This window comes from Pelmatolapia mariae, linkage group LG12, assembly GCF_036321145.2.
Source record: "Pelmatolapia mariae isolate MD_Pm_ZW linkage group LG12, Pm_UMD_F_2, whole genome shotgun sequence".
In the NCBI taxonomy this organism is placed as follows: domain Eukaryota; kingdom Metazoa; phylum Chordata; class Actinopteri; order Cichliformes; family Cichlidae; genus Pelmatolapia; species Pelmatolapia mariae.
This window is the reverse complement of record NC_086237.1, coordinates 34,884,371-34,899,696: the sequence shown is the minus strand read 5'-3', so window position 1 is coordinate 34,899,696 and position 15,326 is coordinate 34,884,371. Positions and strand designations below refer to the sequence as shown.

The 15,326-nt window shown below is 37.7% G+C and overlaps 1 protein-coding gene across 1 annotated transcript; it reads left to right on the top strand.

The window, feature by feature from the left end:
• The first annotated feature begins 1,040 nt into the window (after positions 1-1,040).
• Positions 1,041-14,779, top strand: prodhb (proline dehydrogenase (oxidase) 1b). Its single transcript, XM_063489597.1, has 14 exons — positions 1,041-1,450; positions 2,279-2,487; positions 5,435-5,469; positions 5,565-5,714; positions 5,862-5,926; positions 6,006-6,122; positions 6,301-6,374; positions 6,897-6,978; positions 7,799-7,891; positions 8,316-8,462; positions 9,889-10,064; positions 10,757-10,855; positions 10,965-11,053; positions 12,076-14,779. Exons 1-14 carry the CDS (start codon positions 1,106-1,108, stop codon positions 12,264-12,266), a joined length of 1,872 nt encoding a protein of 623 aa, XP_063345667.1. The 5' UTR covers positions 1,041-1,105; the 3' UTR covers positions 12,267-14,779.
• The last annotated feature ends 547 nt before the right edge of the window (positions 14,780-15,326 follow it).

The window sequence follows — 15,326 nt, the reverse complement described above, 5'->3', positions numbered from 1 at the left end:
CCTGCATTAAATCCTCTAAGTGCGTCGCACGTAAGTTGAACATATCACTTTTGAGTGATTTTGTATCCATGACTTCATTTTAACAAACTGCAGCACTATACGCATTTCACATTCTTGTCTATATAGCAGTGTCTTCTGTGAATCTAATTTTGACTAAGTTGTGTCCTACACATTTACAACATATTGCTTCGTCGAAAAGTGGAAAACAACCACTGCTGAAATGATGGAAACGCCAAAATGGATACTAATTTACAGGTGATAAAACAAAGTTTTATCCAAGAAAACTTGAGTAAAGGTCTGACAGGATCATGATCATGCAATGTGCCCATTTCATAATAAAGCGTCATTTTTTTATATAATTGGGATAATAACATATGGGTACTATTTATCTATGTATGCAGACGGTGTTGTTGCACGATGGTAGCAGACAGTGCATACATGCAACTACATAACCAAGTGACTGGCAAAGTACATCTGCGCAGTGTATGGCCTTGAAAGTCCCGAGGTCAAAATGGAATACGCCCCCAAGGTTGGATAAGAATGACCTGTGGGACTTCCAGATACCGGACGTAGTAGTGGACGACAAGCAGAGGAAGAAGGCCGAAGCGATATATGTGGCTATACCAAAGTGATGGCAAATTCAACTACAGAAGCTGAATAAATACCAATATAGCTTATTTTAATGTTTTAAGTTATATCCTAAGAAATTGCCATTTAATCCACGAGTCTAACACAGTGAACAAGATGTTTATTAGGAAAATACCTAATGTGTAGTGAAATGTAAAACAAGCATTTTGTTTGTACCTTTACACGTCATGGTAACTCGTGTTTTCTGTGGAAGTTGCCAGTGTTGCCAATTAAAAAATACCCACAACAACGCAACGTGCTGACAAAAAAAAAGAAAAAAAAAAGCGCGCTGGTGGAGAGATGCGGGAAACTTCGGGAACGAAGCCGTGAGTGCGTCACCGTCTTAATCCACCAACCAAGTGATGCTAATGTGCCCGTTCGTGCCCGAGTTTGTTTACACTGAGGCACGCGCAGCTAGCAAACACTATTGGTGTGCTAGCTTCACCTCAGCGCTGATATCCGGGCCAGCTATCCGCTGATGTTTTACGTCAAAACCGTGCCAGCCCTCAAACGGGCGAGGGCGGACATTCACTTTAAACGGTTAGTCTTAAACCGAGCAGTACGTTGCACCGTGACCTCCAGTTCGACGGCCCAGACGGAGCATGACGGTGTCAGAAGCCGCGGCGGGTCAGAGTGTCCCGGACTGTCTGGGAGAGGAGGGAGAAGGAGAGAAGGCGCCGCTGCCGCCGCTGCTAATGAGATCTCCGTAGACTTTGAGCAGACCCGGGAGGCTTACAAGAGCAAAGACTCATTAGAGCTGCTCAGAAGTTTGGTGGTTTTCAAACTTTGTTCATATGACTTCCTGGTTGATAAGAACAAAGAGGTAATGAGGTGCTATCTCACCGCGCAGCCCGGCAATTTAACACGAAGTCTGTTTGTTAATGTGCCTTTAGGTGTTCAGATCACTTTCTAATTACAGTTTTTTAAAAATAAAGTTGAGCATAAATACTGAATTCTATGTGAAACGTTCGCACAACAAGGAAATGAGATGTCACAATCAAAGAAAACAGGTATAAGCAAGTCACTGGACGATAAATTGTATAGTATAATACAATATTATATTATATATTATATAATACAATTTAATTGCTACTATGTTATTTTTTACTAATAGATATAGCATTGACAGTGATGTTGACAATTTCTTTTCAAACCAATATGGGAATATTCCCATTTATGTCAGCCATAAGTAGTGTTGAACATTTTAAACAAAAGTTCTGTCAGCTGATCAAATCTGAACCATAGGCTGTATGTAAAGTAATGTACTGTAGGCTAAATATGTTTTCATATGAAGACAGGCCTCACAGTTTCCGCTCCACCCTTAAATCAATGCACACCTCTCGAGTTACAACCTGTTTTTCAACTATCCAGGCCATGTTACATAACCTCAGCTCTCCTGTTATTGTAGTGTACTGTTAGCATACAGGCTGCTGTATAAATCTATCAGGGCACAAGGCAGTTTCCATTCATCTAAGACTTTTAAGCAAGTGTGTTATATGCATGGGAGTAGAGTGCATTAAAACACATCCAGCATGGCACACTTATGACATATTTACATAATCAATGGGGACGATGTAAAAGACATGATGAAAGCCCAAAACATATTAGAATTACTAATCAGAAAATGTAATGTCCTTCCCTTTTTGCCTAGATAATGGCTCTAGCTAAGAAGATTCTAGGCCAGAAAACCTTTGACCAGTTCATGAAGATGACATTTTATGGTCAGTTTGTGGCTGGTGAGGACCACAATGACATCAAGCCACTGATTCAGAAGAACCACTCCTTCGGTGTCGGCTCTGTCCTGGACTATAGTGTTGAGGAAGACATCAGTCAGGAGGAAGCGGAGCAGAAAGAAATGGAGTATGAAAATTCTATTACTTTACTTAATAATACAATAGACTCAATCCCGTTGCAGTGATAACCATTGTTGCCTCACAGAAGGAAGGTTTTGGGTTTTGACATGCTTGTTGCCTAACGTGCACATCTTTGGGCTCAGGGTTTTTTTTTTCCACTGTCCGAGGACATGCACCAGAGATTAATGTGTAATTCTAAATTGGTTGAAGGTTTGGAATGTGTTAGCATGGGTAATAGACTGATGCCCTCTCCAGACTGTTCTTTGCTTCCTGCCCAGTGTCAGCTGGAATAGGCTCCAGCCCCCCCATACCTCACCCAACATCTGGTTGGATAAGGTCAAAGGTATTACACAGTGATGTACCAATATATTAGGCAGTATTTGCTTTGCCGACTGCCATCAGCTTATTAATTTTAAATGACCTTCAACTATTGCAGTGGCTGATATTTGCTGTGTCCTGATAATGTTCTAGTCTTGATTTCTTGGATCCCTTGTCCCTAATTTGTTTGTTTTCACACCTGTACTGCAGCCCTGAACGTTTATCAAAACGACCCAGTGGAGCTGTATGTGAGAAAACAAGTGGTTGACGCAGCTGAATTGCACATTTAACAGTTTTTACCCTGCCAGCGCCCTGGTAAAATGTCAGTGTAATGTCTAATGCACCCATCTGAGAATAGAACAGACAATTGCTTACCCATGCAGCAGCTCTCACCTAAACCAAAGTGAGTAATTTCAGTTTTATGAACACTTCTGATTGGTATTATCTCCTGTTATGCTGTACAGGATGCAGGGCAATTGTGGACAGTGCCCTGACTTAACTCCTCTAACACTGCCTGGAATTCATTTGTGAGAACAGCTATAATGCAAATAACTCCAAAAAGTTATTTCTTGATAATGATTTTTTTCCCCTGTTGCACAAAATGGGGAATACAAAAAAAAATCATCTATACTGTTATTTTACTTATTAGTATTGACCTAGAATTTCACAATTGGTTCAGGCCCAAAATTGCATGCAATTACTGTCAAAGACACATTGAATTCAGGCTATGCTTGTCTGTATTACACATATTACAGATTAAAAAAACAAAACAACACAAAGCAAAAGCACATTTTTTGCATTTTCCTGTAGTTTAATACCAAATATAGATGTGTTTTTATTGCAGCCAGTAGGTCGATCTTCTTTACACCATGAATTGTTGGCATACTTGTGGCTTTCTAGTGTGGAATTGGCTGGCTGAAGAGAATTTCTCACTTGCTAGGTATTGCCTCGTGCAGCCCATGTGACGGGATTCCTAAGTGATCTGTGAGATGATGTAAACTTGGACAACAGTGCAAACCTTATGCAAGCAGTATCTCTGTGGGCAATAGCAGGACTTTTACTTTAGTTGCAGCTTTGGGCATTCATGCATTATGAGTAATTCATGAATGCCATGTTGGTCCCCTTTGGAGATGTTTCAGAGACAAATCAGTAGAGAAAAGGGAATATTTTGATTCCTTTGACAAATGTACTTGTCAAATATACTTAGCAAAAAAGTTAATATTGAGGAAAAAAGACTGACCTTTTCTAACTCTCAGAATATCTCTAGTTTTATAAAGCTCATATGTGATGAATAAATGGGGCTACCTCTAGTCAGGTATCTTATGGTTAAGTCTGTTGACATAGAGTGACAGCTGACAGTGATAACATCTTGAGCCAGACATAATTTTCTTAATTTTTTGTCATCCTATCATATTCTGTAAAGTGATAAAACTCCTAGGTAAGCTCTTTGCTATAAACCCCCTTTTATTTTAACTGCATATATTTTTTAGACCTCATCACTAGTAACAAGATGTCATGGCACAGCTTTGATATCCTTTGTGTTGGGGGATGCCTGCTTAGAAACATCAAGTGAGGTATCAAATCTGAGCCTAGAAAGATATTGTTTGCCAAACATACACCTTCAAACATTGAGACTGTAGGACAAGGCACATTAAGCCAGCTTGATCTGAGACAGCAGGTTTGACAAGCTCTCCAGTCATATGTCAAGATAGCAACAACATTAGTCAGTTTCTTCCAAAAGAAGGAAGATACTGTATAAGGAACAGAAGGAAATCCTGGCTTGATGTTGAACGCATGATATTTACAGTGACAGCCTTTAGATGTGTAGACCATCTATACTAAAAATACATTCCCAGTTTTACACTTTAGATTTGACAAATGCACGCTTTTGAAGGCTTGCATGCTTTTTAAAGCAGCTGGGTGCCAGTGTTTTGTGCTGGCGATAAAATATATCCCAAATGTGACACAGAGAGCGTAACACAAATGTTATTTGACACCGACACTGTCCACTGAAGCTGTTTAATTCAATTTAATTTTCTGAGATTTGGCGTCTTATTTTTTAGGGCTGAAAATCAATCAATAGTATCTGAACGATAGCAAAATAATTTCTAGGAAATAGTAAATCTCTCTCTTATTTTTAAGCATAAGCAGATTGTATATAAAACACTATCATGCAAGGGAAGGACAAAAGAAAAAAAACAACATTTAAAATAGTACACTTTTAGACCATGTCAGATGGACTCCATTGTAGATTTTGCTTTTAAAAGAGTCCCTGTCAAAAGCAAGCAAAGTTAAAAGAATATGGCTCCCTTTAGTTTTCCTGGCTTTGAAGCCTCTTGATGTCTCTGATGTCCTGGATGCTTACTGTTTAGTCATCTGTTTGGTTACATGAGCTCCCCTGTGCCTTATGATGAGGGGGGAATAGGTCAAGTGTGGAGTGATGCTGCAACTCCCCTCTGCAGAGGGTGAGCAGCAGCAATTCAGCAAAGCATCAGTAAACACAGTTGCAGCCTCGAGCATGCCACTGCCACAAAGACCACAATGTTCACAGAAAAAAGTGCAAGTTTTCACATTTTTGAAGTTGCCTAAATTCATGACCAATTATCTTTTATCCTTTCGTATAACTTCTGTTTTAGCTCATGTGTGTCTGCTGCAGAGAAAGAGAACATAGGTAAGCTGCCTTATTTTTTCCCCTCATTTGTGGACAAACTGTACTGTGTGATGTAATCAAAAGTAATGATATGCAAATGTGTTTTTCACTCACAGGCAAGGACCACAGAGAGAGAAAATATCAAGTGCACAAACAATTCAGCGACCGCCGTGGGGGAGTGACCGGAGCCCGCACATATTTCTATGCTGATGAGGCCAAATGTGACCAACATATGGAAACCTTTACCAAATGCATCAAAGCATCTGGTAGGTAAACACAGGAGAAGCCACACTTGTCTGTGTTTGCATTGAAGTTGTAGTCTATGACACCAGACATCATTCTATCGTACCATCATACTGTTATCTTTAGCTTTTTATCATTTCATTTATTTTAATGTTATGTGCCACTTGTAGGTGGGAGTTCAATGGATGGTTTTTCTGCCATCAAAATGACTGCACTAGGACGACCTCAGTTTCTGGTAGGCACTAAAGAGCGATGAAAAAGTCAGTGTAAGCTTTTAGTCTTGCTGAATGACACTACTTTTTTTTCTACAAAAGCTCAAGTTCTCAGAGGTGCTGGTGAAATGGCGGCGGTTTTTCACCTTCCTAGCGTCACAGCAGGGTAAAGATGGCTTGGAGGCCTTAGAGCAGAGGCTGGAGCTTACACAACTGCAGGTAGTAATTTTTTTTCTTTTTCCATGTTTTTCGCATTGATGAATTATGGTGATACTTGTGTAATATGTGCTAAACATGTCAGATAGGTTTTACATTTCCATAAATGCACAACTGGGATAATGCAAGACATGTTTTTAGTGTGTGTTGTGCAGAACTTTAAATCTCTGTATTCTTATAGGAGTTCATGACCAAACTGGGCGCAAATGGTGACTTCTATGGCTGGTTTACAGGAAGGAAAGAGGACTCGACAGGGTAAGCGAGACCGGACTTCTCAAATAGTTATAAAAGACGTGTTGCACACAGAGAAATATTTCATTAGTTGTGAAGCAGTTTTGCAGAAGAAATAATTCATGAAAAAAAAATGGTATGGAAATTTTAAACTAATATTAATTTCATAAAGTAAATTAAACTAAAGAGGATATTCTTAGTTCATGCATTTGATAATTTATTTTATACAATGTTTCATACTATAAAATACGATCCCTTTAATAAATGTTACTGCTTCTAAAAAATGGAAGAAATAATCAACACTTTCCTTTCTTCTAACCTGACAAAATCCGGCAAGTAATGAAAGTAATGATTAATAATAAAATGGGGGTAACTATAAATATGTCTTTCACTTAATCTTTAAAAACATAATTATCCACAAAGTGGCCAGTATGACAAAAAAAAAACAAAAAACAAAACAAAAAAGATCCTGGTAACAAAAAGATACTGGTAATAGTTTCACCAAAACGCTGTTCCTGTAATACTTTCCATCCTTTTTCCTGACAGATGCATTGACATGCTTGACTGGAACAGCCTAATAGATGACAGAACAAAGATATCGGATCTGCTTGTTGTTCCAAATGTAGAGGTCAGTAGCATAGAATCCTGAAAAAGAGAGAGATTTTGTTTTGTGGAGATACAATAGATTAAAGAAAACAGTTTTCAAAAAAAAAAAACCACTTTTAAAATATATTTCTACCATTACTCCTTGGAGACTACAGACTACTTGACTTAGATAATACTGCTCCAAGTTTGGCATGCTTTCAGGTTGTAGCAGGCAGGAGAGTTTAAAGTGTCAGCTGCACCTGCTGAGCTAATTCTGACTTCTAAGCAATTCATTCAAATGTACTGTAGCTGCCATAGGCTGTTGTTATTGATCCAATTATTTTTGTTCCCTGTTGTAATATGTTCATTTCAGAAGCAACTGGAAAAAATGAAACAAAACTAGTAATTAATTGTGATGACATTTAAAATAAGGATTTCATTACTAAATGGTCATTTGCTCTCTGACTGCTATAGTGAAAATTAAGGGCTTTTGGCAGTTTAAATGTTCTTATCTGAAGTTATTTTACTATAACCAGACCTTGAACATAATCAGCTCAATTACACTGCAAATAGTAAACAGCCATTTGGAGTTTTATTTACTTAAAAGTCTGCAGCCTTTAACTGCAGATTTTCTGCATCATTCATTGGATTTTCTAGGGTGAATGACTTAGCCCTGGGTTAAGAAGAAGCCTGGATCAATTGTGTGTGAAGAATCTGGGCATGTTAGACTGCATACATCTGTGGTCTTGAAATCAGGCCAGCTCATGGTTGGATAAAGTGGGAAGCACTAATAGGTGTCATGCTGTGTGATATTTGGTTTATTAGTATCTCACAGTGGATTCTCTCCTGGGTTGTTTTCATAGCTAGGTAAGCTGGAGCCTCTGCTAGGGAAGTTCACTGTAGAGGAGGAGCAACAAATGAAGCGGATGTTACAGCGTGTAGATGTCTTGGCGAAGGTAATTACATACCAGCCACAACGACAGATTACCATACATGAACATGCCCACAGTTAGAGGCAATTTGCTGTTAAACTACTATGAATAAACACCTATAGATCAACTATATGTGATTATTAAGATGTTTTTATGTGTATCGGTTAAATGAGATTTGTAAATCTTGTAAATACGATATACTTTCCATAAGTATATAGCTACTATAGTCTATAAAAGCTGCACTGGTATAATTATAATAATAATTTTAAAAAATTACGGGGATTATTATTATTACTGTGTTTTAATGTCAGTGTTAAGAATCACTGATTCTTTTGTTTCATTTATTTAATAAAAAATGTTCATTAATTCAACCTTGAAAACTATTTTAATGAAACTCTAGGATATTAGATGATATTACACCAAATTAATGAGATCTTTCATGTTTCAGCATGCCCTAGAGAGTGGTGTTCGTTTGATGGTGGATGCAGAGCAAACCTATTTCCAGCCAGCCATTAGCAGACTAACACTAGAGATGCAGAGGACCTACAACGGAGAAAAGCCTGTCATTTTCAACACCTATCAATGCTACCTAAAGGTCGGGGCCTACAGCGGGCACAAAAACAGATCTTCAAAGCTGCAAACTTCTACTAATGCCTTGCTTATTCAAAATGTTTCTGTGGTGAATGGGAGGATTGTTATTGTCACTGAGTGATTAAATCCATGTTCTCAGCTCGCAAGAAGCCCCAAGTTTTGACAATGTGCTTCTTTACGTTAGTAATATATTCAGTGTGTTTGAAATAGATCCAATGAACAGTTGTTGAAAATAGCTAAAAAAAACCCCAAACAAATAAAACCAAAACAGATGGAGATTCCTTTCTTTATTAATGAGATCCAGTGACACAGCCGTTGTAATTTTTATCGAAGAAAACATGCTGTGACAGGTCCAAATGCCAGCATGTAAACAGATTTCTATTAGTCAGCCAAGCTGGGCTCGAAAGAGTGACGTGACAAAGACGAGAAAACAATAGTGGAAATATGGTGATTTATTTTTTGTGTGTTTTTCTCAGCATTATTATTATCATTATGATATCAAAAGTGCATAGGTTCATAATAGGTTCATAATAGTTGTATTTTTAGAATATTATCTGTTGGTTACAACATAACTACAAGGTTTATTGTGAGTGTTTTATTTTTTATGTTGCTGGCATTTACAATCATGAAAAAGAAAATTTTCACAGAGCTATGTGCAATCCTGTGAAAAACCAAATACTCCTCATAGTTCAATAGTTTCTAGAACCGCCTACAGGAAAAACTTGAAGTCATTATTTTCTGTATGACTTCTGCAGTCTCTCACATCATTATGGAGGAATTTTTAAACATTTCACTATGCGGTTGTTGCTTTGGTTCATTTGTGGGCATTTGTTTACGCACAGGTCTCGAGTTGATTGAGAGGTTAATACCTTGATTCTTATAAAAGATTTTCTTTTGTCCTTTGGATTGCTGTGCTTTTTTATTACCCAGTTTAATCCAAGCTAACTAATGAGCTCATATTTGACTCTAAAATCCTTCCGCATACATAGAATGCAAGGTGTCCAGGTCCTGTGGCTGCAAACCAAGCCCAAATCATCACCCCTCTGCCCTGCCACTGTGCTGATATGCTGTGGTGCTATACATCATCTCCACATTGGATAGGTCTATCTAAAAGTCTTATGGTTTGCTCAGATGCTAACCTCAGCCCTGGTGCCTTGTTCATGTTTTACAGAGTTTGTCTTCCATAGTTCTTTTTTTGTTTTTTTACACATGTCATTTTATTTATTATGTAAAGGTAGATAGGACATGTAACCCAGATTAAGTCGACTAATCCTTCTGTAAAAATAAAGCAGGTATATCATTGCACATTTCCACTTGTAATAAACATGGAAATGTGGTCAGCTCTGTACATAAAACATGTTTTAAAACTGGTACCTAAACTCAGAGGACTTGATTTTCATGAATCGGTGCTCCTCCTTTTTGTTCTGCAGGAGGCCTATGACAATGTAACTATGGATGTAGAATTGTCTCGACGTGAGGGTTGGCACTTTGCTGCCAAGCTGGTGCGTGGGGCCTACATGTATCAGGAGCGAGAAAGGGCCAAAGAGATTGGATATGAAGACCCTATTAACCCTGACTATGAGTCAACCAATAGGATGTACCACAGGTAAGAGCCAAGGCTTGTCAGTCTGTTTGTTCTGCATAAATCTACACATGTAGAGTTTGATTGCTGTTAGCCAAGCTCTCATTTTTCATATTCAGAGAGGAACAGTCTGCTTACTGTAGTTGTTTTTTTTTTTAAAATAACAGAATTAAACTGTCAACCTTTTAGGCACCGGTTAACACCACAGAGGACAGAGTCTTTTATTTGGAGTTACTGCAGTCTTGTTCTTATGGCAACAAGCTTTCGTCTCAAGAGTTTGAGAAGATTTTGATGGAATAATGTAATCAATGAAGAAAAAACTCAGGATGCTTAATTGGATACAGTATAACATGAGGTGGATTCAGAACATGCAGATGGTGGTTATGAATATGTGTATTAATATAGCCTTAATAACAGAGAAACAAATGAACAGGGCCAGATTTCTGTTTACATACTGTGAATACTTGATGTTTATAGAGATTTTTTATGGAGTATAGGTTTGTAAAAGTAGTCCCACACCTTACAATAAATGTGATCTGCTGATGAAATTGATTTATTTCAATGTGCCATGAAACAATGTAAGCACAGTATAATAAAAATGCATATTTTAGAGTGAACAATATAAAAGAAGTTACTAATTCCTACTTGAAAGACAAACAAACCCATTATTATGACAACCTAAATTGTCCCTGTTGTGTGTCATGTATTTGTGCAAGGTGTTTGGACTATGTGTTGGATGAGATTGCACTCAACAGAAAAGCAAATGTAATGGTGGCTTCCCACAATGAAGACACAGTGAAACACACCTTAACAAGGCAAGTTTTATGCTGTATCCAGTAACTTGAAACTTAAAACTATAATTCTTTCATACAAAGTTGCATCTGTATAAACATGCTTATATTTTTATCCTGTACTCTCAATCAGAATGAATGAGCTGGGTCTCATTCCCACAGAAAACAAGGTATACTTTGGTCAGCTGCTGGGCATGTGTGATCAAATCAGCTTCCCGCTGGGTAAGAAAAGTACAGAAGCAGAAATACACAACCATGCAATGTCTAGGTACCAATCTGTCTTGTCATAAATAGTAAGAATAAATTTGACAGTTCCAGCCAGACAGGCCGTACACCCTGTGATGCTTTCAACTCTGTCATAAGACCTTTAAGTTGCACACACGTACCTCACAGGCCCCAAGGAGTGCACATGTAGAAGCCAGTCTGCATGACATATGAGCCGAGACACCTCAGTATTGAACAGTCCTCTTAACGAAGTGCCGCTGCTGGATCTCAGCGCTTTGTTTGTCAGTCAAAGCTAGACATAGTGGCGGCAGGCAGTTGTCTGTCAATGTGAGGCTGAAGCTGACATGGCCTTGACCAGTATTGATGTAAACAGACAGGCATGTGTTTCTTTGTTGCTTTCTTGAGGGATGGAGCAGCCAGCACTGCTTTTGAATCCTGAAACAATAAAGAAGTTGTTTCATAAAATAAAGCAGACTGGAGCTGAGATCCATATTATTTGTCCATCACTTACTGCACCAAATGTGCCTTAGTTAGTTTTTATAATTCAGTTTTCAGATATGCTGTTACTCAGGATGTGCTTGTCAGGACAGAGTTTATTGTATCATGTTATAATGTTTTGGATGGATTAGTTAAAACAACATTGATTTCGACAGAGCTAAAGAGTTAAGCCCTGGCAAAGCAGTTTCACAGTGTGCAAGCCTAACTGACAGACGAGAGGAAATCTTCAAATAGAAATGCTGTAAACTGAGGATGTCAGTGCAAATACTGCAGTCTTGCCTGATTACACAGATCGTAGCAAACATTCAGTGAGAGAAACCAATCAAGATGATGCTCATGCTGTGGTGTATTCTATAGAGTTTGTCCAAAATAATCTGTAAAAAGTATACTATCCTGTCATTTAAACTAGTCAGTCAAAATGATATTTTATAAAAAGGAATTTCATAATATTGACAAATACAGAGAGAAATACTTTGATTTGTCTACATTTATCAATCCCATTTTCTTTTGTTTCACTCCAGGCCAGGCAGGCTTCCCTGTCTATAAGTATGTTCCCTATGGACCAGTGAATGAGGTAATGCCCTACCTGTCTCGGAGAGCACAGGAGAACCGAGGCTTCATGAAGGGGGCCCAGAAGGAGAGGGAACTGCTTTGGAAAGAGCTGAAACGGAGACTTGCCTCTGGAGAGCTTCTTTACAAACCAGTGTACTGAAAACAAGAAAAGATTTAGTAAAGATTATTGAGGGTTTCTTTAGTTGGTTCTTTGGTTAGTGTTCATTATCATAGCTGCCTGTTCTGTCTTTTTTTAAGCATATGTCTTGTTTACTCAATATTTTGAAGGGTTTTTTTTTTTTACTGATGGACTGTTTACATAGGTCAGTAGTTTTTCTTTTTCCTACTAGTGTTTTTCAGCATTCTGCTCTTGCAGGATTTTATCCACCTTCACTCCATTCACTCCTTCTGCTCTCCACCTCTGCATCCATAAGCATTTCTCATTTTGTTTTCCCACTGTCTGTAGAGCTCTAATATCCATCAAATAGGCATCTTTACTGCTCCAGAAGGACTTCCTAAAATGTCAACAAGACTGGGCTGGGCATCTTTTTTTATTGCTCTATTTATTTTCAAGGAGAACGGGAATCATAAGAATAACATGCTTGATATAAATGTTAGCAAAGTAAACTATATAGGTATATCTACTGTATATGTGCTTCTCAGTACTGTATGTTTGTTTTTGAGGTTGCACTGACATTTTTAAAACAATACAAGTTTATGTGTCATGAAGAAGTATAACTGCCTCATCAAAGCACATCTCTCTTCTTCATCTTTGTTATTATATTCACTACGAGAAGTTATATTTTTGCCCACAGTATGTGTTCTATACTCAGACTGAAAGTTTCCCCAATTTTGGTCAATTCATGTCCAAATCTTGATTTTAAATCCAACTCTTAACTTAATTCAGATCAATCCCAGATCTCTTAACCATCTGTCTGCTCGGTCTCATAAGTAATTGTTAAACATATAGTTTTTAATTCTTGATCAATCTTTTTGATGATAAGCTTTGTAACTGTAAAGCAAATACAATAATATCAACAATAATTTCATCCTATTAGTCTTAAAAGGTTGGTTAGGTATTTTCTTGGCTTTATCACTGAAGTATATCTCAGTTATAGTTTCCTACATTTTAATAGTTTTCTTCCCTCCCTGTGATTGTGGATCTGTTTCTATGGTTAATAGGCTGAGTACTGGTGCCATGCTGGTGGAGAAGTGAACGTTTAAATCTGGGTCTCTGTTATAGTGGAATTGTTGAGGCTCTTTCTCGTTGTTTGTGGCTTGTTGATGTGGGCACTTTCTGTCTTGTTTCTCCATCTTGACTGATCTACAGCATGCCCTTATCCATTTGGGGTGTCTATAAAGCAAGCTAAATCTGGTCTCAAGAGGCCGAAAGCCCCCTGAATCTGGCATTGATTTCTGTTTTTCTGGTCTGTCTGACAGACTGGACCTCTTACAACAAAGATACCTCCTAGCATGTTGGAGCACTATCTATTACATTAGACAACTCTGTGCAATTCTGATTTTTGACCATGTAAATATGTTTAACTCAGATTGTATTTGTTGAATTTGCATCTTACCAAATATGCTTGTGAAATTGCTAAATATGTGAATATAAAGTATGTGAAGTCATGCATATTTTTGATGTCCTTGACGGAAATGCTGTAGCTTTGAACTGTTTGTACAGCTTGAGTTGTTTGAGGTTTTAATTTGGTGACATATTCGGCTTGGTTATTGATGCACAATTAGTGTTTGAGTCAGAGGGTAACCAAGCTTCATGATAATTATGGCCTTGTCATTTTATGAGAGCAGTCAGTGCTCTGTAGACCATCGTTTAATTACCCATGATGCTACGCTCAATACAGATCACAGAAATTGGATGCATTAATCATTACTCAGAAGAAACTTTAGTGGCTGTTCAGTTTTACTGAGGCAGAGCACCACAGAGGTGTCACTGTTGCTGTGTTCTATCAGTTTAATTAAGAATCAAGTCTACTTTTGATGTAAGATGTGCCGTTGGGTATACATTTGCCAATAAATCCCTTCTTATAGGGTAGTGGAGTTTTTCTGGTTAGCATGAGTAGATTCAGAGGACACATTAAGAAGTGAAAAATTCTACCCAAGTTCTAGGTCAGCAAAGCTCTAAGCACAGCAACAGTTCTCTCTACATTAAAAGCACACAAGAATGTAATAAAATCAGCATAGACTAATTTACTTTATATAATGAATGTTGACATTGTATTATGCAAGATGTGATGTGTGGCATACATAACTGGCTTCTTTGGGCTGTTGTTTCTACCATTTTGGACCGAAGTTTGTATCTTGGCTGAGGCCTTGGCTTGGAACACAACAGCCCAGGGTTTTTCAAATAATGACTACTTGCACTGTGACAGGTTTTGTTTAAATACATACAGAACATCAATTTTCAGGGTTGTAACTTTGAAAAGTTTTGTTTTTCTGTAGAACAATGGCTAGATTGGATTGTTGCCGCATTCCAGGCGTCACTTAAGCTCTAATCAGGATTTGTATGCCAATAGATAAAGTGACAGTATGGTGGCTTTGAGCCATCCAAGAGTATTATGTTTTGGTTTGTTTTTATCTTTTGACAGCAAACTGAGAGATTAGTGGCTCACAGTGCATAAAATAGATAACTAGGCCAATGCACATTAACTTCAACGTCTCTAATCATATCCTCAATTTTAAGATAATGTTAAAATTAAGAGGAAACTTCGGGGGAAGTGTGCAAAACTATATTGTAAATTATAAATTGTAAAAAAAAAAAGTCATTCTAAAAGAGAAAGTAGAAAGAGTTTTTAATTTTAAGCATACTTTTATCTTTGTAAAATCCTTATATACAGTCTGTCGCAACACCTGACACCTAACATTTATACAATTTTAATTGTTTGTGGTTCAGCCAAAAGTTGGCGAACCGGAAACAGTAAAATTAAGTTAGCTGTTTGTAGGCTTAATTAGCTGGAAGGCCGATGAGTTGGCTAAGGTGTTTAAGTTGTTTTCTTCTTCCATGCAAATATTACTTAATAAAGTGGAAATAGAGAAAAGTGCAGAAAGAAGACTTCCAAGAATAGACAATAGACTGTATTTCCTGACGTTGCACCATAATCACAAGATCATTTCTACATGGCCAGTCAGAATGACAAGCACAGTATAACTCAGCATCAGTGAAAATGCTGCATGACATCTTGTCAATATTTTATAACAACAT